General features: G+C 41.4%; 14 protein-coding genes across 14 annotated transcripts; 8 read left to right on the top strand and 6 right to left on the bottom strand.

The window, feature by feature from the left end:
* On the bottom strand, positions 1-526 carry DI09_90p140 (uncharacterized protein; the record flags this gene model as incomplete). The annotated part of the gene is made up of 1 exon (XM_013381034.1): positions 1-526. A coding segment is annotated over one exon (526 nt), but the record flags the coding sequence as incomplete, so codon positions are not given.
* A 1,236-nt stretch (positions 527-1,762) lies between these two features.
* DI09_90p130 (uncharacterized protein) lies at positions 1,763-2,964 on the top strand (the record flags this gene model as incomplete). The annotated part of the gene is made up of 2 exons (XM_013381033.1): positions 1,763-2,773; positions 2,833-2,964. The coding sequence occupies 2 exons, from the start codon at positions 1,763-1,765 to the stop codon at positions 2,962-2,964; spliced, it is 1,143 nt and encodes a 380-aa protein (XP_013236487.1).
* Positions 2,965-3,026: 62 nt separating this feature from the next.
* DI09_90p120 (uncharacterized protein) lies at positions 3,027-3,845 on the bottom strand (the record flags this gene model as incomplete). The annotated part of the gene is made up of 3 exons (XM_013381032.1): positions 3,027-3,316; positions 3,357-3,629; positions 3,668-3,845. The coding sequence occupies 3 exons, from the start codon at positions 3,843-3,845 to the stop codon at positions 3,027-3,029; spliced, it is 741 nt and encodes a 246-aa protein (XP_013236486.1).
* Positions 3,846-3,994: 149 nt separating this feature from the next.
* DI09_90p110 (tRNA nucleotidyltransferase) lies at positions 3,995-5,944 on the top strand (the record flags this gene model as incomplete). Its single annotated transcript, XM_013381031.1, has 1 exon — positions 3,995-5,944. The coding sequence occupies one exon, from the start codon at positions 3,995-3,997 to the stop codon at positions 5,942-5,944; it is 1,950 nt and encodes a 649-aa protein (XP_013236485.1).
* Positions 5,945-5,965: 21 nt separating this feature from the next.
* Positions 5,966-7,966, bottom strand: DI09_90p100 (uncharacterized protein; the record flags this gene model as incomplete). The annotated part of the gene is made up of 1 exon (XM_013381030.1): positions 5,966-7,966. One exon carries the CDS (start codon positions 7,964-7,966, stop codon positions 5,966-5,968), a length of 2,001 nt encoding a protein of 666 aa, XP_013236484.1.
* Positions 7,967-8,175: 209 nt separating this feature from the next.
* On the top strand, positions 8,176-10,184 carry DI09_90p90 (uncharacterized protein; the record flags this gene model as incomplete). Its single annotated transcript, XM_013381043.1, has 3 exons — positions 8,176-8,183; positions 8,252-8,425; positions 8,453-10,184. The coding sequence occupies 3 exons, from the start codon at positions 8,176-8,178 to the stop codon at positions 10,182-10,184; spliced, it is 1,914 nt and encodes a 637-aa protein (XP_013236497.1).
* A 260-nt stretch (positions 10,185-10,444) lies between these two features.
* On the top strand, positions 10,445-11,484 carry DI09_90p80 (uncharacterized protein; the record flags this gene model as incomplete). The annotated part of the gene is made up of 3 exons (XM_013381042.1): positions 10,445-10,642; positions 10,745-11,152; positions 11,188-11,484. The coding sequence occupies 3 exons, from the start codon at positions 10,445-10,447 to the stop codon at positions 11,482-11,484; spliced, it is 903 nt and encodes a 300-aa protein (XP_013236496.1).
* A 129-nt stretch (positions 11,485-11,613) lies between these two features.
* On the bottom strand, positions 11,614-12,322 carry DI09_90p70 (uncharacterized protein; the record flags this gene model as incomplete). Its single annotated transcript, XM_013381041.1, has 4 exons — positions 11,614-11,792; positions 11,923-12,062; positions 12,088-12,231; positions 12,258-12,322. The coding sequence occupies 4 exons, from the start codon at positions 12,320-12,322 to the stop codon at positions 11,614-11,616; spliced, it is 528 nt and encodes a 175-aa protein (XP_013236495.1).
* A 61-nt stretch (positions 12,323-12,383) lies between these two features.
* Positions 12,384-13,511, top strand: DI09_90p60 (uncharacterized protein; the record flags this gene model as incomplete). The annotated part of the gene is made up of 1 exon (XM_013381040.1): positions 12,384-13,511. One exon carries the CDS (start codon positions 12,384-12,386, stop codon positions 13,509-13,511), a length of 1,128 nt encoding a protein of 375 aa, XP_013236494.1.
* A 147-nt stretch (positions 13,512-13,658) lies between these two features.
* Positions 13,659-14,264, bottom strand: DI09_90p50 (uncharacterized protein; the record flags this gene model as incomplete). The annotated part of the gene is made up of 1 exon (XM_013381039.1): positions 13,659-14,264. One exon carries the CDS (start codon positions 14,262-14,264, stop codon positions 13,659-13,661), a length of 606 nt encoding a protein of 201 aa, XP_013236493.1.
* Positions 14,265-15,030: 766 nt separating this feature from the next.
* DI09_90p40 (uncharacterized protein) lies at positions 15,031-15,354 on the top strand (the record flags this gene model as incomplete). The annotated part of the gene is made up of 1 exon (XM_013381038.1): positions 15,031-15,354. One exon carries the CDS (start codon positions 15,031-15,033, stop codon positions 15,352-15,354), a length of 324 nt encoding a protein of 107 aa, XP_013236492.1.
* Positions 15,355-15,831: 477 nt separating this feature from the next.
* Positions 15,832-17,718, top strand: DI09_90p30 (uncharacterized protein; the record flags this gene model as incomplete). The annotated part of the gene is made up of 1 exon (XM_013381037.1): positions 15,832-17,718. One exon carries the CDS (start codon positions 15,832-15,834, stop codon positions 17,716-17,718), a length of 1,887 nt encoding a protein of 628 aa, XP_013236491.1.
* Positions 17,719-17,744: 26 nt separating this feature from the next.
* Positions 17,745-18,344, bottom strand: DI09_90p20 (uncharacterized protein; the record flags this gene model as incomplete). Its single annotated transcript, XM_013381036.1, has 1 exon — positions 17,745-18,344. The coding sequence occupies one exon, from the start codon at positions 18,342-18,344 to the stop codon at positions 17,745-17,747; it is 600 nt and encodes a 199-aa protein (XP_013236490.1).
* Positions 18,345-18,834: 490 nt separating this feature from the next.
* DI09_90p10 (Tap1 protein) lies at positions 18,835-19,998 on the top strand (the record flags this gene model as incomplete). The annotated part of the gene is made up of 1 exon (XM_013381035.1): positions 18,835-19,998. A coding segment is annotated over one exon (1,164 nt), but the record flags the coding sequence as incomplete, so codon positions are not given.

Below are 19,998 nucleotides of genomic sequence, written 5' to 3'. Positions count from 1 at the left end.
AACTTGAGCAGATTAGAAAATAAAACTGCACAAAATCCACACTAAGCTTTTGAAACGATTCGAAATCACGACTACTGCCATCCAGAGAAACGGCTCCCTCCTTAAGCCGAATATATTCTTGTTTTAAACATTCTATGCCAGTTTCAAACGAATCTTCATCAATAGGAGACACGTTACCCGAGTAAATCTGCTCAAGTTGCGCTATAAATTCGGAGAAAAAGCCAGAGCAGCGGTTTTCTCGTATTTTTTTCATAAAATTAAGCTCGACATTGAGATTTCTCAATTTACATTGAGAGTCTTTGTATTGGGCTGCGAGATGCTGCAGCTTTTCCTTCAATGATAAAATAAAATGGTATTTTTCTGAAAATAGTAAAGTTATGCCCTTACCAAGTAATGGGTCAGGACTAGCCAAGGACTCGGAGTAGTGAAAGAACTGCTCGCTCTTCTCTAACACAGAGTTATAGAGTTGAACATTTCCCTCAGAGTGCGAAAATGACTCAGCAAATGCATCTATGAGGCCCTTCATGCTGTAAAAGTTAAAAATTAATTTTCCCTTTAAATTGGAAAATGCATCATTAGCGGTTACACGCTTCGCTTGTGTTCGTAATCTTATGCACACGCTTAATATGGAAATTTTAAAAATGGATTCAGTACATCAAATTTTCACTTTCCAACACATCTCTATTTTTATTAGATTCATTCGCAATGCAAAATGTCATCTGTCCTTTGGTGAGAGAAGAAATATATTGGAGCTAGCGGTCTGATTTGATACAATTTAATTTTTATTTAATCATGGCATGGATTTTAATTGGTCTACTTTTTTTCTACCAATTGTAATCATGAATAAGAATATTTCTCGAGCTATTTTCTAAAGCCAATAATGGCCACTGCTTCATCTTCTGCTTTTAGCTTAAAGAGCACAGACAACCCAAACGTGCAGATACAGATATCCCCGACATCTGATTCCCACAACCTTCCTTCATCGAAATCCGAGATTGCACTTGAAGCCATACCCTCTGAGACATCTATGCTATTTTTTCAAAATTCAGATCAGCAAGGATCTTTCGAGCCTGTTCGACTAAGTGAGATATCTAATGTTCTTAGCTCCGGTGAAACCTTCAAGAAGCATGGAGCCGCTTTGTCCTCATCTTTAAAACCGGCATCTGAAAAGCGTAGCATATTGAACTCCCAGTTCTTGATCGAGTTTCTGAATGGACTTATTGGAATCTCTTTGATGATATTTACCAACTTTATGCTTAATCGAATTGGAGACTCATATTCCTATCCTTTTTTTGAGTATCAAGCGAATGATACGCTCTTTCCTCTTCTGGAATTAATCCGCTGGTGTGGCTTCATTTTATGGATTGTTGGCTCTTATTTGTTTACCTTGGCCCTACTTGATCTAATCCCACATATGCTTATCGAATTCACTTCTTTTAGCGAAAATGACAAATTCTGTGAAGAGCTTGCTCACATGATTCGATTACGCCCGCTCATTATCTCGTTCATTGTTTGCTTGTTTTCTGTGTTTATGTCAAACAGAATTTTTTTAGAAGCTACAACACAAGTAACCTCAATTTCAGAGGATATTACTACGCAGCTTCAAAAGCTCGTAACTTGGCAGTTTCTATTACGGCGCACAATAATTGCAATCACCTGCATCACCGGGGCTTTTACTCTGGAGCAATGGTTGATGCAACGAGTTTCCATTTCCTTCCATCGTTTTAACTACCGAGATCGGATAAAAGAGAACAACTTCAAAATGGCGGTTATCATGACTTTGAAAAAATTTGCTCTCGCTCAATCGAAAGTTCCCTTTTCACAGGCTCTCTCTGGATTATTTGCCCATATTGCGGGAATAACGCCCAATTTTTCTTCTTTCGAGGGCGTCAATTCATCTGCCAAAATCTCTAGCTTTGAGAATTATGATCTCGATCAATATCATTCGGAGGCGACTACTCTTGCTTATCAAATATTTGTGTCCCTTAAGCGATCGATAAAGAAAGATAAAGATCAACACGATCAATCCATAAGCTCAAATACTGAGGATGACAATTATGCACAAGAAGAGGAGGAAGAACAAGAACAATACGAAGAAGGAGATGCCTTTGACCCAAATAAACAGGCCTCTCTTTTCTTGGTACAGGAAGACTTCAACTTTATTTTCCCAAATAGTAATGATGCCTCTGAAGCATTCAAGCTACTCGATCAAAATGACAATGGTGATATTTCTGTCCAGGAGCTCTCTGAACACATCATATCAACCTTTAAGGAGAGGGGAACAATTTTGAAAAGCCTTGCAGAAAACGAATCCATTATCCGCCAGCTTGATATTTTGGCTTTGTCCTTGTTGGGTATCGTTCTGTTTGCATTAGTGCTGCAAATATTTGACCTGTCAACCAGCTGTATTGCTGCATTTGGCACCGTGTTCTTTGGTCTTTCCTTTGTTTTTGCGAAACTTGCTTCTAATCTGCTGTATTCGGTCGTATTTGTGCTCCTCTCTCATCCTTATGATGTTGGAGACCGCGTATCATTTGACGAATATGAAGGAATCATTGTTACCGAAATCGGGCTTCTTTCCACCGTATTTATTACCAATGACGGAAGATGTTTATATATCCAAAACAGCATCCTCTTCGATAAGCCAATTTATAACATCCGAAGGAGTCTACCGCAAACGGAAACCATTTCGTTCAAATTTGGCATGCAAAGTCCGCAAGATTTGATGGATAATCTTTATACGTTGAAGGAAGCGCTGATCAATTTCTTTGAGGTAAATTCTAGGGATTATTGCATAATTGACAATTGGTTCAAACCATCTCTTGAATCCAGATCCTCTTTGAGTCTCGATATTGTGGTGGCCCATCGCTCGAATTTCCAAGATATGGAGCTAAAGCAGAATCGATCGGAGAAACTAAACGTGTTTTTGCTGAAGCAACTGAAAGCATTAGGTCTAATGGATGAATAAAATCGGGGTGTCAAATCAATGTATCGGTCCAATTGCAAACTCCGTTTACACATTCAGTTTATTGATAAACGAGATCATAATGTCCAGGTCGAAATAGCATGTGAAAGTTAACTCCATTGTGCACAGTATCGGTTGAATAAGTAAATTCTGGAAGATAGTCCTCCTTTGTATCGGTTGAGATTATTTTTACAGAAAGGGAAAACCACGGCATTATTGAAAATGTCTTAACAAGAGCCAAAATCGAAATATCGTCAGAGGCTTGGTCCATAGGCTCGACCACACGCGAGCAATAGGAGTCGATCAATTGGCCAGCATGCAATGGTGGCTCGCCCATATTATCTTCATCATCTGTAATCAGATCTAAACGAATAATTTAGACCAATAATACGGGGTAGTACAGAATCCGAATTCAGCTTGATCCATCCGGAAGCAACCAGACGCAAATAGGCAATGATCGACTTGGACCCCATAATGTCATCGTTGAGGGTGGAAGTCAAAATGGCTATCGCTGTATCTTTATGATTGTTGTTAGCGCTGGAAAAAATGGACTGCAACAACTCGATGAAACACTCGAGAAACTCGTCTGTGATATTTAGGTCAAAGTCGGCAGGGCCCAATATGGAGGTCCTGATAAAGTTCGAGTGATGATCAACGATTTGCTCTAGCAGAATTGAAAAATCATCAAAATTTAGCGTCAACCTTTCCAGAAACCCAAAGATAAAGGCGGAATACAGGCAATTTCCATCACCGCGGATTCTCCTCCAGCTTGAATAGGATGCCGATAGCAACTATGGTTAAACCCGAAAAGATACTTCACAGTGAAGAAGATGCCTGTCATCAGAATTGAGGTATTCTTGTAATAAAGAGGAAAATCCATTCTCCTTGTCTCCAATTAAAGGGGACGCCGGGGAGAGACCTTCAAAATCCATTAAATTTTAAATTAGCTCAAATAAATTGGAATTGTTTATGCTTTATGCCAAGTCATTATTCAAACAATTGATTGCGCCTGGAACCCCGGTTTGTAAAATGCTTAGCAAAAACCCGTCATTTTCTATTTTGGCCGATGTTATTGGAAAGGCCGTAAATACCACGGAACATCAGTACAAGGCATACATGCTGCGAGAAGACCAGGGTCCGTCTGCCGAGGAAATCGAAGTGCTTTCAAAGCGAATTATCCTTACGGACTTGGAGAGGCGCATTGTTTCTCTTTTAAACGAATGCAAAGCTGCATTGGACAATAAGGTGCTCCAAATCCCGCCTTCTCCCACCACCTCTTTCGAGCATCATCACTTCACGAAAGGCACAACTTTGGACCATTTGCAGCCAATTATATCGCCTAATTCGGTGATCCTAAGATTTGCAGGCGGCTGGGTGCGTGACAAGCTGCTTGGAATAACGTCATCTGACATTGATGTTTCCATCGACTCAATGACGGGGGAAAAGTTTGCCACCATTTTTTGCTCGTTCGTCAAACAAAAGGGCCTCCCGATTACTTCCGTTGCAGTGGTTGCAGCTAGACCGCATCAATCAAAACATCTGGAAACGGCATGTTTATCGCTGTTTGGCCAGAAAATCGACTTTGTCAATCTTCGGTCTGAAATGTATTCCGAAACGTCTAGAATTCCAACCAGAATGGTATTCGGCTCCCCATCTGACGATGCCCATCGACGAGATATCACCATCAACTCTTTGTTTTATAATATCCACACTGAACGAGTGGAAGACTGGACCGGCCGAGGTCTTAGGGACCTCTCCGTCGGGCTCATTCGCACGCCGTTGCCATCTTCGGCCATATTTATGGATGACCCTTTACGTATATTAAGAGTGGTTCGATTTGCCTCCCGATTTTCTTTTGAAATTGATAAGGAAATTTATGATTCCCTGCTCAACACTCCAAAGATAAGGGATTTGTTATACGAAAAGATCAGCAGAGAAAGAATTGGAATTGAGGTCAAAAAAATGCTTACAGGTCCGCATCCGTTTCTCTCCTTATCGATGCTTTGGAGATTGAAAATTTGGCAGTCCGTTTTTTGGCATCCCATCATGATCTCCAATTTAGGCCAATACTCCCAATTTGAAGGTAGCCTTGAAAAATATGAAGCCCATTCGATGGCTCAAGGCTGGATTTTTTCACAAATTCTCGATAGGCTTTTGAAAAATCAAATCTTTATCGAGTCTCTTTGTTGTAGACACGAGGACGTCCCATATGATGGCAAGGAAATTGGGATGAAAAGGATTTCGTTTCCGCTGCAGGACCAAATGCTCTATCTTCTGCACCTGTGTGCCATATTCCTCCCCCACAAGGGGCTTTTAGCTTACAAATCCAGCACGGATAAATTTTCCACCATCCCAGTCTCCTCATTCCTTTGTAAATATGCCTTGAAAACAACCAACATCGAGGAGGACCACATTACGTTGTCCATTGAGGGTGCGAATTTTTTTCCCGAACTGCTGGATTGCGTTGGATGGCAGGATGTTATGTCGATTGATTTTGAAAGGCTGTGCTCCTGCTTACGATTGATTGGACCGCGTTGGGAAATGACATGGGTTATTTCCCAGGTTCTTTGCATCGAAAAAATGCTTTTCTCTCCAAAAACGACACCCAAGCCATCGGTTGAAGATCTTTTTCTTGACAAAGAAAACGCCGTTTTGAACATTCCAAATTGCGTTGTTGACACGGTCGCTCTGGCATTCAGTCAGCTGCACCGGCTAATCCTGAAATACAATCTGGATAAGCTATGGACGCTCAAGCCGATTCTCAATGGCACGCAAATTATTAAAATGTTCCGCTTTCCAAATGGCAATGCGCATGTGCAGCGACTTTTGTGCGAATTGGTGGTTTGGCAAATCCAACACAACATTGTCGAAGGCTGTCCCGCGAACGTTGAATTGGCCACATTGCATCTAAAACATATTTATGAAAACAATGCAGACGAGCTGTTTACCAGCCACTGTTATCCAATAAAAAAATTTTAATATAAAATTAGTTTGGCATTATCAATGCAGATTCAAAATAGTCTTCTCGTGGGCAGTGCTTTGTATGATCGAGTGCAGATCTTTTAAGCATTTTTCGCTGGAAGATCGCACAAGTTCACTGTGGCGCACCAGAGAGGCCTTTAGCGTGGACTTGAAATAGGGATATATTGGGGGACGAATGCTACAATCCATCGGTAACTTCAAATCTTTGCCAAATTTCTTCAACATCATTAAAATAACCGCATTGGTCCATCCGAACCCATCTTGCACGATATATTCACCGCCCTCTCCGGGCATGCCTGCATAAAGCACATTGTACTTTTCGAAAAAATGGCCAGTCCGCTTCCATCCGCAAAAGGTGCTTTTGATCCACCGCTGGGCAATTTCGAGCGCTGCATGTTTAAGTCTATTTTTGAGAGACCCATCTTGTGTGGATTGGCTTTTCTTTAAAAGAGCAAACACAAGATAGTATTGAAAAGGGGCCCATGCATTAGGAAAATCCCATTGTTGACCGGAAACAATTTCACTGATCGGTATGCCTCCGGGATAGTTCCACAGGCGAGACTCATTCTTATCGCCGTTTTGCTGCTTTAGGGAGCACTCTACATGGTCGAGCAAATTGATCAGCACGAGATCGTTTAATCTTTTCAAATCATCCAAGCAATTGACGTTGCTGCTGGTTGTGATGCTTACGCGTTCAAAGCCTTCCAAATCGCAATTATCGAAATACCAGATCGGAGAAAAATCGGAAATATAAAATTTCGAAAGCAAAGGCTTGGAATGTGGCTTTTGCACATCAAAGTCATAGATTGCCTCGTTCCTCAGTTTCTTTGTCACGAAATTATAATCCGACCACATGGAAAGAGTGGGGCTCCAAAGAAACATTTTCATCGCTTCGTATCTTGAAGCGGCGCTTTTTGTGTAAAAGTCTACCATGGCAGATGGCGCGTAACCAAAGTGCAAAGTCATAATTGTATGAAATGTTGCCAGGATCTTTTCATTTGCAAACATGATTGCATTCAAATCCAAAGGGATCAAGCTCACTATGTCGATGGATGTCAAATCTTCAAACGGAACCGAATATGACCGAGCACTGCCGTGCATCTGGCTGTACTCTTGATGGGTGTGCTTATCCTTTAAAGAGTCAAACTTGAACCATCGTGAAGAAAAATCCCAGCCAGACTCCGCTGCAGATGCAAGATTCCCGTAAAACCGAATGCGTTCTTCATCTGCAGGCAAGTTTTTTCCCAAATGAATGTCTTCCATTAAGCTTTCTGGCCTTGGCAAAGTATTGTTCACCCTATACACATTAAGACGGTGCTTGAAAGATCCAGACGTTGCATGCTCAAGCTCAACAACCCGGTAATTCATCCAAAACAGGTATTCTCTATCAAGAAATGGAAGTGCAGATAATAGAATCGAGTAATCCGACGTATATTCAATATATAACTTGACCATCTGAACAAGCAACGGAGGCTGTGAGCGGTTGAGATAGTAAATTCTGGATCCATTGGGAATGTATCCGAATTGGTCCACAATTTCGAAAAAATTTAAAAGAACCCCCTTTGCCGTCTGCCACATTTCGCTGATCAGCAATCCTTCCAGTATCCAAAACGTATCCCAATAATAGAACTCGCGAAATCGTCCGCCCGGAACGACAAATGGAAATTTCAGATTTAAATGACTGGAGACACATCCTTCACACAACCTAGAAAAGTTAACAACCCTTATAAGATTTTTCCATTTGCAGTGTATTTCCTTCGAAAACTCGAGCAAATCCGGGTCGTGGATATTATTGAACAGCTCAATATTGTCCTTCCAGTCTTCCGGATTTGGGTAATCCAATTCGGAGCCCGGTGGATCAAAGTTTTCATTAAGAAATTTGTGAAGATCAGAAAGACTGGCATTTTCAGGAAGGTCATGAAAAGCGGCAAGCACCTGGGATTCAGGTCTTTTGGTTGGCATGTCTACAAATGTCTTTGAATCTAGAAAGATTCCGGATCTTTGGATTTCGTCTAGCATTTTGCCTTGGCAATATATTTCGGAAATGCAGCTAAATGGCTTCGTGTTGATGCCTTTAACGAACAGCGTTATAAAACAGAGATAAATAGGAAAAAATATCATAATCATAGAGCAATTAAAAAGGCGATATCAGATCGTCAAAAAAAGCGGCTTTACGATTAAGAATTCCTATCTCTATGGAGTTGATGAATTAAGCATGATGTCATTCTATGTCACAGTTATAACCAATCAGTGGAGATATTCTAGATTTGGAACCCATAAGAAAATTAAAATTGTAAACTTTAGACGGTGTGTTAGCGGTGATGATATTTTTAAAGTCATAGCAGCTTTTTTTCTGAAGGCCCGTCCCTTTACCAATCTTCATAATCTGCGCTTGATAAGAATGGTAGGAAATTGCGCTCTTGCTAGCAATATCAAGGAATCTTCTGTTTGCTTTAACGAGCTTCGTCCCAACGTCATGTAGGTCGCATTGTAGCTTATTAGCAGATTACCCAAGGCGGGACAACGAAATGTTCTTATCACCGCAGCGCTACCCTATGTTAACAATGTGCCGCATTTGGGAAATATCATCGGAAGCGTTTTGTCAGCTGATGTGTATGCCCGATATTGCCGCTCCATCGGATACAATGCACTTTTCATATGCGGTACAGACGAATATGGAACGGCAACGGAAACCAAAGCCCTTCAGGACGGCGTTTCTTGCGAAGAACTTTGCAGCAAATATTATGAGGTGCATAAAGATGTCTACAAGTGGTTTGGCATCGATATGGACTATTTTGGACGCACCGCCACGCCCTTGCAAACCGAAATTACACAATCGATTTATTCGGCCTTAAAGTGCAATGGATTTATCTATGAAGATACCGTTGAGCAGCTCTTTTGTGATTCGTGCTCGCGTTTTCTTGCAGACCGTTTTATTGAGGGCACATGCGGCTTTTGCGGGTATCTTGATGCTCGTGGTGATCAGTGTGATAAATGCGGCCGCCTGCTGAACGCAGTGACCGAGTTGAAAGATCCCCGTTGCAAATTGGATTCCAATACTCCAAAAGTCCGTCAATCGAGCCATCACTTTTTGAACCTTCCATCTTTGCAGGAGCAATGCCATAACTGGCTTAAAGCTACATCTGATAAAGCTATGGCCAAATGGTCCTCCAACGCAGTAGATATAAGCGAGGCTTGGTTTTCTAAGGGGCTAACTCCGCGGTGCATCACTCGAGACCTGAAGTGGGGAACTGCCGTTCCAGATTTTCCAAACAAAGTATTCTATGTTTGGTTTGACGCGTGTATTGGATACATTTCGATCACGGCAAATTACCTTGCAGCAAGTAATTGCACAGAATGGAAAAAATGGTGGATGAATCCAAACGATGTCGAGCTTGTCCAATTCATGGGCAAGGACAACGTTCCCTTCCATACGGTTGTTTTTCCGTCTTCTTTGCTTGGCACTGGGGAGCCCTACACGATGCTCAAATCCATAAGCACCACTGAGTATTTGAATTATGAAGATGGAAAGTTTTCAAAGTCAAGAAACATCGGAGTATTTGGCGATCAGGCGGCAAAGACAAACATTTCGCAGTCTGTGTGGCGTTACTACTTGCTTATCAACCGCCCTGAAAGCTCAGACTCTGTTTTTTCATGGGATGACTTGCAAGCCAAAAACAATGGCGACCTTTTGGGAAATATTGGCAATCTCGTCTCTAGGATTGTTAAATTTGTTACCAAGATTTACAAATCCTCGGCACCTAGCTCTCAATTGAGCGAGTTGAAAACTTTTTCCATTTTCGAAAAGTTTATTGGAGACGTTAACGAGCACGTGGCATCATATATTTGTCAAATGGAAGATATTAAGCTCAAAGCTGCCCTGAAGGATGTGATGATAATTGGAAATCTGACAAACACCTTCATTACCGCAGCACGCCTGTCTTCCTCCCTTTTTGAAGGATCAAGAAGCGAATGTGATACCTTGATCAATCTCTCGCTCAATTCTATTTATCTTATTGCAGCTCTTCTATACCCATTTATTCCAGAGACCTCTGCAAGCATCTGCCGCCAACTGAATGTCCCACTGAGAAAGATCCCTACATCCGGTGAGCTACCGTTGAAACTCGATGATATTCCTGGCGGACACATACTTGGAACTCCAGAATATCTGTTCCGTCATCTTGACGATAAAGAAATTGCTCTTTTGAGGGCAAAATTTTCCGGAGCGTCCATTTAAATCGTTTTGCGCAATAAATTTTAATTTTGGAATGGTCCAGGCAATTAAGGGAATGCTTTTGACGTGCTCTGACGAGTCAATAAAACAGATAGTGCTGCATTTGGATTCAAAGCACAACTTTGTGATCGAAGATATAGATGACAAGAATCTCTTTATAGACTCGTCAAGATACGAATTTGTCAACAAAGAGGTTGAGAGGATTCTTTCAGAAACGATGTTCCAACGATCCGAAATGTAAATATATTTTAATTTTGAAATAAATGACTGACTATGTCGATGTCTCCATAGCGAATACGGCTAGCTACAATGCGATCTCCTTTGACTGCACACCGATTGATTTGGCCGGCATTCAGGTAAATGGCAGTGATCAGACCCCGCCTTGCGGAGGCCAGCAGCTGGCTGGGGGAGCCACCACTGGCGATCATGATCAGGGAGACGAGGACGAGGAATTCAAGGAGGTTTGTCGCTATTTCCAATTTATTGCTGCGTAGGTGTCGACCATTCTCATTGAAGAAAATGCATTAAACATCATCAGCAACATAGAATTTCTCCCGTTACAGTGCGAGGCGGATCAAAGTGGAAAATCACCGTGTAAGTTACATCCGCTTTCCCCATGTGGCTCGCTTTTGCTCTCCCCCTGCAAATCGCAACAACACAACGAGTTCGTCTCATCGCCTTTACCTTCACCTTCACATTCTTCCTCTTTCTCCCAAGTCATGTACTTACAAAAGGAATGCACTACAGCGAGGTCGGAGATCAATGCTATGAAGGCGATAGTTGCCGAATATGAAGATGCGATGAAGAAAATGATCGTCGAGCTACAGCAGCTTCGGGCTACCAAGGCAAATGACGATATTGCAAACATGAACAAGAGATTGGTCAAAGAGCTATCTCAACTGGAACAATCATATTCCGACCTCAAGTCTCGATTTGACGATATCAAGGTTATTAATGAGGGGCTTCGAAAGGTTTGTCGTGAACGTGTTTATTCGTTTTTCTGTAGACAGAAGAATTGCAGCGAGGCACGATTCTTGCTCTTGAGGCAGACATCTCGAGAAACGGGCAAAAATACGAATCTCTTCGGCTTTTAGCTGAACAAAAAATCGCAGAGGCAAATAACGAGGTAACCAGAGCCAGACAAGAGGCCTCAAATGAATCCTCGGCCCTCAAAGCAAGAATCACCCGCGCAGAGCTTACAATCAAGTCGCTAGAGTCTACAATCGAGGCTAAAACGCAAGAAAACAAAGAGCTAATGGCTATATGCGACGATTTGATTTTAAAAATGGACTCTACCCACTAGTTTATTTTCCTCGCTGCTGATGGCTCCTCTCACCACCTTTGTAAGCTTATTATTGAAATGAAATAAAATAAAATAACATGGCATAAAATATACGATCTCCTCAATCTCGATCGTACAGCGTATGACTTTCTAAGTGAAGAAAATCGCATAGCAAATGTTGAGTTCGGGAAATTTTTCCTGAAACGAGAAAATAATCGAATCGAAGGAAGCAGTGGTTTGGCCATCGCTCTGCGCATGAAAAATGGGCTGAAGTTGCTGGGCCATTTGAAGGATAGACCGAGCGCCAACAGTTGCATCCTCTTGCGTGTCTTTGATTTCAAAATTTATCACGTAGACGAGCTTTGGGAGGGTAGGTGAATATCCCTGCGGGCCGGCAGAGCGATGAATTGAAGATTGGCTCGAATATTCTGAAAGGAATATCAAATACAAAATAAATACCATCACAGATGATTTCAAAGCATCTTTCTTCGCAAGAAAAAACAATGTCGAATTTGTCTTTGCACTCCTGAAACCGCTCCGRACAAGTCTTAATGCCCTTGTTGCGCTCTAACATATACAAGATGCCGTTTTGTGTGTATCTGTAAATAAGCACTAAATCCTTACAAATGCAGGTCCTTCGATTTGAGATCGTTGTACATGAACTCATATGCAGTCCCGAATGGATAGACATTGGGCCTGTCGGCGCTGGGACCGGGAAGCTTTACCATGGAATTAGTTCCATACGAGGAAATATTGATCCCTTTTTTCCTAAAAATACGCAATAGACATAATACATCAGAGCATGGTGTGTCTCCATAGACCTGTTCATATTACTAGCACAAACCACGGCCATCTTCATTTTATAAAATTTAAGTTAAAATTAACTGATTTTGTATGAGTCGCTTTTTGCAGCGCACTCAATGTCTACTTCACCCTCTTTCAACTGCAAACAACTATCCAGCACGGGCTTGAAACCCAATTTAAAAGCGGATTTCAATGGAATTCACGATGAAACCAACAAGGAAAACATGCATGCAATAGATAAAGTGGAAATGGTCGATGCAAATGCCGCTGAGGAGGAGGAGGAACCTTTGTTGAGAGATAATCCTTCCAGATTCGTGATTTTTCCAATCAAATATGAGGAAATCTGGCTTTTTTATAAAAAGTCGGTTGCTTCCTTCTGGACGGTCGAAGAGGTGGACCTGTCAAAGGATCTAACCCATTGGGCGTCTCTGAATGACGGGGAACGCCATTTTATCTCTCACGTTTTGGCCTTTTTTGCAGCCTCCGATGGAATTGTAAATGAAAATTTAGTTGTTCGCTTTGCTAGGGAGGTGCAAATCCCAGAGGCTCGTTTCTTTTACGGGTTCCAAATCATGATGGAAAATATCCATTCTGAGATGTATTCCCTTCTGATTGACACATATATTCGCGATGAGCAGGAGCGTCTAAAATTGTTCAACGCCATCGAATATATCCCTAGCATTGAAAAAAAAGCCAAATGGGCTTTGAACTGGATTGCAAATCCAGATGCCCCCTTTTCGCAGAGACTGGTTGCATTTGCCGCAGTTGAGGGCATATTCTTTTCCGGGTCGTTTGCAGCCATCTTTTGGATAAAAAAGCGCGGTCTGATGCCTGGGCTTACTTTTTCCAACGAGCTGATCAGTAGAGACGAGGGTCTACATACCGAGTTTGCTTGTCTATTACATTCCCACCTGAAAAAGCCGGCAGATCCGGCGATTATATATGCCATTATCGATGAGGCCGTTAGTATTGAACAGTCTTTTTTGGTTGATTCTCTGCCGGTCGACCTAATTGGTATGAATTCCACCTTAATGAAGCAGTATATCTGCTTCGTTGCCGATAGACTTCTGCTCTCACTTGGTTTGTCAAAACTGTATAATGTCGAAAACCCGTTTGATTTCATGGATTTAATTTCCATGTCAGGAAAAAGCAACTTTTTTGAAAAGAAAGTTGGCGAATATCAAAAGTCTGGCGTGATGCAAAAGCCGTCCGACCGCCGCTTCAGCCTTGATTCTGAATTCTAACTTTCAATTAATTCGTGTAATAAAGCAATGCATTTTCTATCCCCTTGAAAGCTTTTATTTTTACTCACTCAAGATTTTACAGCAAATTGATTGCAAATGCTCTGATGTAGTTTGAAATTGGCAAGCATTGGGAAATTCCATTCGAGATCAGCCTAGCTCCCTTCTACTGTTCAAGATAGCGATAAGATACAGTGCCAGCACGAAATATACGTTGGCCCAGCGCCAATATTGGCTCTCGCAAATGGCAGAAAGAACCTGCGGGACGTTTGGAAAAAACGAGACAACATTGTTGTCGTAGGTAAATCCGCCAGAGTGGGTATATACAAGGACAAGACACGCCTTCCCTATAGAATTGAGGGTCTCGCCTATTCGTTCCTCCTCTTCCTCCTCGTTGCCGTTAGATTCCACTAGTTTTGGAACAAGGATAAACAAAGAGACTCTTAGTAGAAAATTTAAAATGATTTCAACGCTCCAAGATTTTAAAGACTGATCCACAATCGAATTGATCGGAATCGATATTGTGGAAGAGTAAAGCGAAAGAAAGGGAGTGGCCACTATTGACAGCAATTCGTAGAACACATCTTTCATGGCTAGGAACCCCGAGTTTGCTGCCGAAAAAGAGCCTGGCTTCCATTTTGCAAAAACGGGCACCTGGTTCTTAGTCAAGGGACTAGCTCTCAACGAGCTTCTAGACATAATCCAAACATTGTATGCCAGATATAGAAGGACCAGAACAGAATCCGAGATTATCATCTGCGTATCGCTGGCAAATAGCGAAATGGTAAAAAGGACGCAAAAAAGAGTAATACTTGAGGAAAGAAGCGCCGTTGAGATCCGTGTAATGGTCCCGCTCGAGATTATAGCATATATCCAATAGATTGATCCAATAAAAATGGCAGACGACAAAAGTAGCACAAGCACCTACGACAAGTAAGCCGATCAGAAAAGCAAACCTTAACCACCGTTAGCGATGTTTGATCTTCCGATTCGTCAAGCTTTGTTATTAAATTTATCAACCATTGCCCGAACGAGAGGAGAACAATCATAAAGCAGAACCCTTCAAGCAGCGTCATCAACGGATGGCTTATAACGATCAAGTGCTCGTATATCACAAGAAACGAAGAAGGCATCCATTGAAGACCAATGTACACCGAAGTCAGTGCCAAAAAGGTTTCTAGTACTTTAAACAGGCGTTTCTTAATATATCGATTAAAAACATACCTCTTTTGAGGAAGATTTTGAGATAAAATAGAAGGCCGCTTGTGAAATATATGTTGAAAAAATTGCCAGAGAGATGGAAAGCCCTTGTCTTTGAGAGAAAGACTTGAAAATAGAAGGGGCTGCAAAAATAAGAATCGTCAAAGCCGCAGCGCCATTGCACAGCAACAAAAGAGGCCCACCTTTGAAAAATATACCAATCGAGGGGGGGGGTCTAAATTGCCGTTGAATAATCGAATTTAAAATTTAAAATTAAAATTAAATTTACATTTGCGGGTAAGCTTTTTAAAATCATCCAAGGATGAAATCAAAAAAGCCACCTGATCCCTCGAAACTATACCACCGCCGAATTATGAACAGGATTTCTGCTGATGCATCACGGACTAAGAGACAAGAAATGATGCAGCAGCTGTGCAGTCGTAATATTCAGCTTGAAGTGGAAAACTCAATTCTTAGACGCAAGCTCCAAGAATTAACGGCAGCATCTGCTTGTGATGTTGCCGAAAAATCTTTTATTTCGAACGCTGTTAAAGATATCAACGATTTTAAGCTTGAAGGAAACGGGATTGAAATTCTCGTTAGTACCGCTCCCATGAAGAGGCTGGCCTACCACCACAGTTTTTGAGACTGCTGCTTTTGGCTGCTGAGTTTGTCGGAAGAGTGCTATAAATCTCCGAAGTCGGATCCTTCAGTTTGAATTGTTATAACCAACCAGCCACCGATTGCAGCATGGAAGATTTCTTTTGTAGACAATTCGTAAATGAGTGGTAAAACTTTAAATTTAGCCGTTTAACCAATAATTGCTTTTCGGACGATTAATGTTTAATCGCAATTTGGGCCAAGCGCATTTACATGGCCAGCCCAATAGCAAATATCGAATGCTGTCGCCAAACAGCTAGCCTTGACTGGTCTTTTGCAACGATTTCCTTGTATATTTTCAAATTTAAATGTAAATTTAAATTTTATTGCCATGGGGGTCAGAGGGCTCTCTGGATTTCTCAAAAAGCAATTTCCATCTGCTTTCATTAACCATAAGCCAAAGTAATGCCAAACATTGGACCGTTAATTGTATAGAGAGCCTGTGGCTGAGATATATTTCGATATGAATGGCATTATCCACAATCTTTCACGGAAACATCTCACAGGGGCAGTTAGTACCAAGATCCAACAAATGCTTGGCCAACTTCATTCAGCAGAGTCATGCTCAAAAACACCAAATCCTATCATTACAGATGCGCAAATTAAATCATTGGCCATGGTGCCGCTCTTTGAGCAATTGTATCACGTCATGTTCCTGATTATGAAGCGATATCAAGGCGCGTCCCGTCTGTTTATTGCTCTTGACGGAATAGCTCCATTGGTAAAATGGGAGCTTCAAAAAAGAAGGCGATTTCGCTACGACAAGACCTCAAATATGGGCTCCGAGACTTTTGGAAGGGAAGCACTGACACCGGGATCATCATTGATGTTTTTAATCGAGCGATGTCTGTTTTGGATTGCTAAAGATTTTCTGATGCAACAGAACTCCATGCACACAAACCCTCATAGCAAGAAAAATTCCTTTGTCGTTATAGATAGTGCCTGTAGAGCAGGAGAAGCGGAGTGGAAGAACATCCAACACCTGAAAATCTCGATTAATGAGCAATTCTCAGCATTGAGAACCTCTGCTTCTCCTTTTGCTTCTTCGTCTTCGATTTCGCTTTCTAAACTTATGAGGGGAGGTCCCCGCAACTTTTATGAAACGCGCAGACTTTTATGTGCCTCAGATGCAGACTCGATGTTAATGACGCTAGCCTATCCGATCCAGTCGTTATTCACGGTCGACGTGTCATATTCTACGCATAAAAATAGTCTTTTTTCTCCGCATTCAATTATAAAGTCCCTTGCTCTAATAAATCCCACAGGCTTTCTAGAGCTTCGAGATGGTCTCTTTTTGCTTTCGCTTTTATGTGTCGGGTCTGATTATGTCTCTAGACTCCAAGGAATGCCAAGCCTAACCTATTCATGGACGTGTTTTATCACGTGGACGAAAAGCTTTTCCAACGTGCTTGAATGGAAGTTAATTGATAGATCGAACCGCTCCATTAATGTCGAGGCTTTACAAAATTTCTTATCCTTTTGTCAGTGCTCAAGCAAGAATATGCCGGACCCCGAGATCTTTTCCGAGTATCCAGAAACTGCAAGCGTATTTGATTCCGATATCGAAGGAAAAGACAATCGCAAAGGGGACTCGGACAAAAATATGTCGCCCCCCTTAAAGCCTTGCTCAATTGACTCGTATCTCTCAATTTTAGTCTCTAATCTAGATATTATTTTCACAGGGGTTTGTAGGTTCTTTTTCTTGGATCGCGTATTATCGCCGTCTATTGACGACATTATTTCATGGAAGCCAACACACAAGCATGCAAAGACACCCATTTGTGGATCTCCAGATCCTTCGCTTCTTGTTCCTGGGGCTTATGCTATGATGCTGCTGCCAAAGAAAAAATACTCTTGCTTAGCCCAGCCAATTCAGTCGTTAATGAGGCTAGAGAATGAACCCGGTCTGCATGCTTTGGTTCCAGAGCGAGAGGACGAGCTTATTTCCCCGTCACTTTCGGAGCTCGTTGCGTATTCGCAACTGTTGTCGCCACTTTCCCTTTCTTCGCTTGAAAAAGATTTCACATTCTCCTCAGAAAAATCCAGCATCATTGCACTAAGCGATATTGATGGCGAAAAAGTTCGAACCGGTTCTTCAAGCGAAAACAAATTTTCCCAATTGTTTTCACCTGGAATATTCGAGTCGGGAACTTGTTCCTTTGAAATTGATGGTCGCATCCCATTTGGGTTGAACTCGGCAACTGTAAATTCGAAGAGCTTGTCACCTTATGCCGATGTTCCGTCATTGTACCAGCCAAATGACCCGGCCGTTGGGAATTGGACATTCTTGGAATCGGAGATTAAGCTCATCAACTCCATGATGGATGCTTATTCTTCCAAAACCTGTTAACTTATTTACAAAATATTTAATACACTTTACACAATTCCATCCGGAGCATCCACATCTAAATTGGGCTCGTAAGAGTGGAAAATGCCGTGGATCCCAATGATGAATGTAGAAAATCCAAGTGCTATCGGAAAGACGATCCAGATGCCGGTGGAAAGTATTGAAAGTAGAGAAATAAACGCCCATAGCGAAATGGCAGCATGCCACGAAACTTGTATCCCGTCAAAGGGAGTTGGGAGAATCAGGGCATGTGTACGGCGAGGCCAGCTATACAAAATACCAAGAATGCCAAAAATGATAAACGAAAAAACAAAAATTGATCTCCATCCATTTGAAAGAACTGTAAGGATAAGAATAAGAGCAGCTATGAGAGAATATTGAAGGTAATATGCGGACGCGTTTAGTTCGATTCTTCGCTTCGCTTCTTGAATGGTAGGCGGAGCGCTATATTTGTAAACATCAAGAAAGGAATGCCAAATATGTCGAGATTTGAAATTCAAAATAATCTTTTCTTTCGAGAAGAGAGACGAAAATCCATTCCAGTTTGAAACGGCTTGGTGGCTGACACGAGTACTCTTACCCGCTGAGGCTGACAAAGAAGAGCCAGCAGAAATAAATGAATTTGACATTGAAAATAAAATTAATTTAAACTCTGCTCGTCAAATTTTATTTCTTAAATTTTCCTAATAACAATAGGTGGATTTTTCTTTGTGAGCTTAAACCTAGACGCAAGTGGTGGAGTGCTAGAATTGGGAGAAACTGTGATTAAAAGAGTAGATGGCTTTGGCTTTTGGCTACGGGCATGACGTTCTGGTCGGCTTGTGTTCTTTCGAGCAGCGGCACGATTTCTAACTGTTATTTGGATTGGCGGTTCACTACCACAATAAATGAATTAATGGATATACGATTTTCTATTTGAAGTTGCCTGAACTGCCGGTACTTTCTTAATATGAGGCTTTTTGTAAGTTCCCTGAAATAAAAATGCATTAAAAACCTTCGGGTGGTTCTTTGGCTTCCTATTTGCAGCAATAAGCTCATCTAAACTTGAATTCATCGATTAAATTATAAAAAATTAATTTAAACTTTTCAAATTAAATCCCCGCCACGCATTCTGCAACTATGTACTCAACGGTGAGCCAGCTAGTCGCAAATAATGCTTCATCGATTTTAGACCATACAATATCGACTGCAAATGCAACATCCACCCCTACGTTTGGGTTTTATTTTTATGAGAGCTTTTGGATCACACTTTTGATCGCTGTAGCGTTTCCCACTGTGGCTTTCATTATCTCGGTTAACCAGTGCAATACCTTTTTGAGGGATGGGCTAAAAGGGACATCTCCATTTTATATTATTTCAAGCCTTTTTGCATCTTCTTCAGCCTTTTTCATGTGGCATCTTAACTTCTTGTATGCCAATTATTATACCAAAATTGAATCAAAGCCCATAGGTGTTGATTTTTTTGTGAAATTTCCGTTTTTCTATATACTCTTGACAACTACGTTTACTTCTTCAATTGAGTTTCTTGTTTATAGATATCTAGATCTTTCGAATAATCTTAAAAAAAAATATGCTACCACCAGTTCTGGTATCCCGAATGAAGAGAATCCAGAGGATCCAGAGAATCAAGAGGATCCAGAGAATCAAGAGGATCCAGAGAATCAAGAGGATTCAGGGAATCAAGAGGATTCAGGGAATCAAGAGGATTCAGAGTATTCAGAGGATCAAGAGGATTCAGAGAATCAAGAGAATCAAGAGAATCAAGAGAATCAAGAGGATCAAGAGAATCAAGAGAATCAAGAGAATCAAGAGGATCCAGAGGATCCAGAGAATCAAGAGGATCCAGAGGATCCAGAGGATCCAGAGGATCCAGAGAATCACCAGAATAGCTTGATAAAATCTACTCGTGAGGATACATTTAAACTTGATGATGAAATTAAGGTTATATTTTCGAGTGAAAATGAATCCAAAAGAGCGGGCTTGATGGGCCCCAAGCTCCTGTTTTGCTATCGTATCCTTAAGAAGATTGGCATGGTAGGTTCCATACCGACTTGTATTGGTCTTTGGGTTTCGTGTACTCTTGTCTTTTTCTTTAGCGACGAAGAAGCTAAAGGAAGTCTTTGTTTAGTACTCACTGTGATCTCGTCTTTATTCTCGATGCTTCAATATCTTACTCAAGCACTCAAAATCCTCTCTCAAAAAAAAGGTAAGCTTACGATTACCTTTCCAGCCCTTCTTCTCCCATGTGCATCCAATATTTTTCTTCTAATGCAACTGATTACT

The sequence above is a fragment of the Mitosporidium daphniae genome (genome assembly GCF_000760515.2).
Source record: "Mitosporidium daphniae strain UGP3 chromosome Unknown contig-90, whole genome shotgun sequence".
In the NCBI taxonomy this organism is placed as follows: domain Eukaryota; kingdom Fungi; phylum Microsporidia; genus Mitosporidium; species Mitosporidium daphniae.
This window is presented reverse-complemented; position numbering and strand designations above follow the sequence as displayed.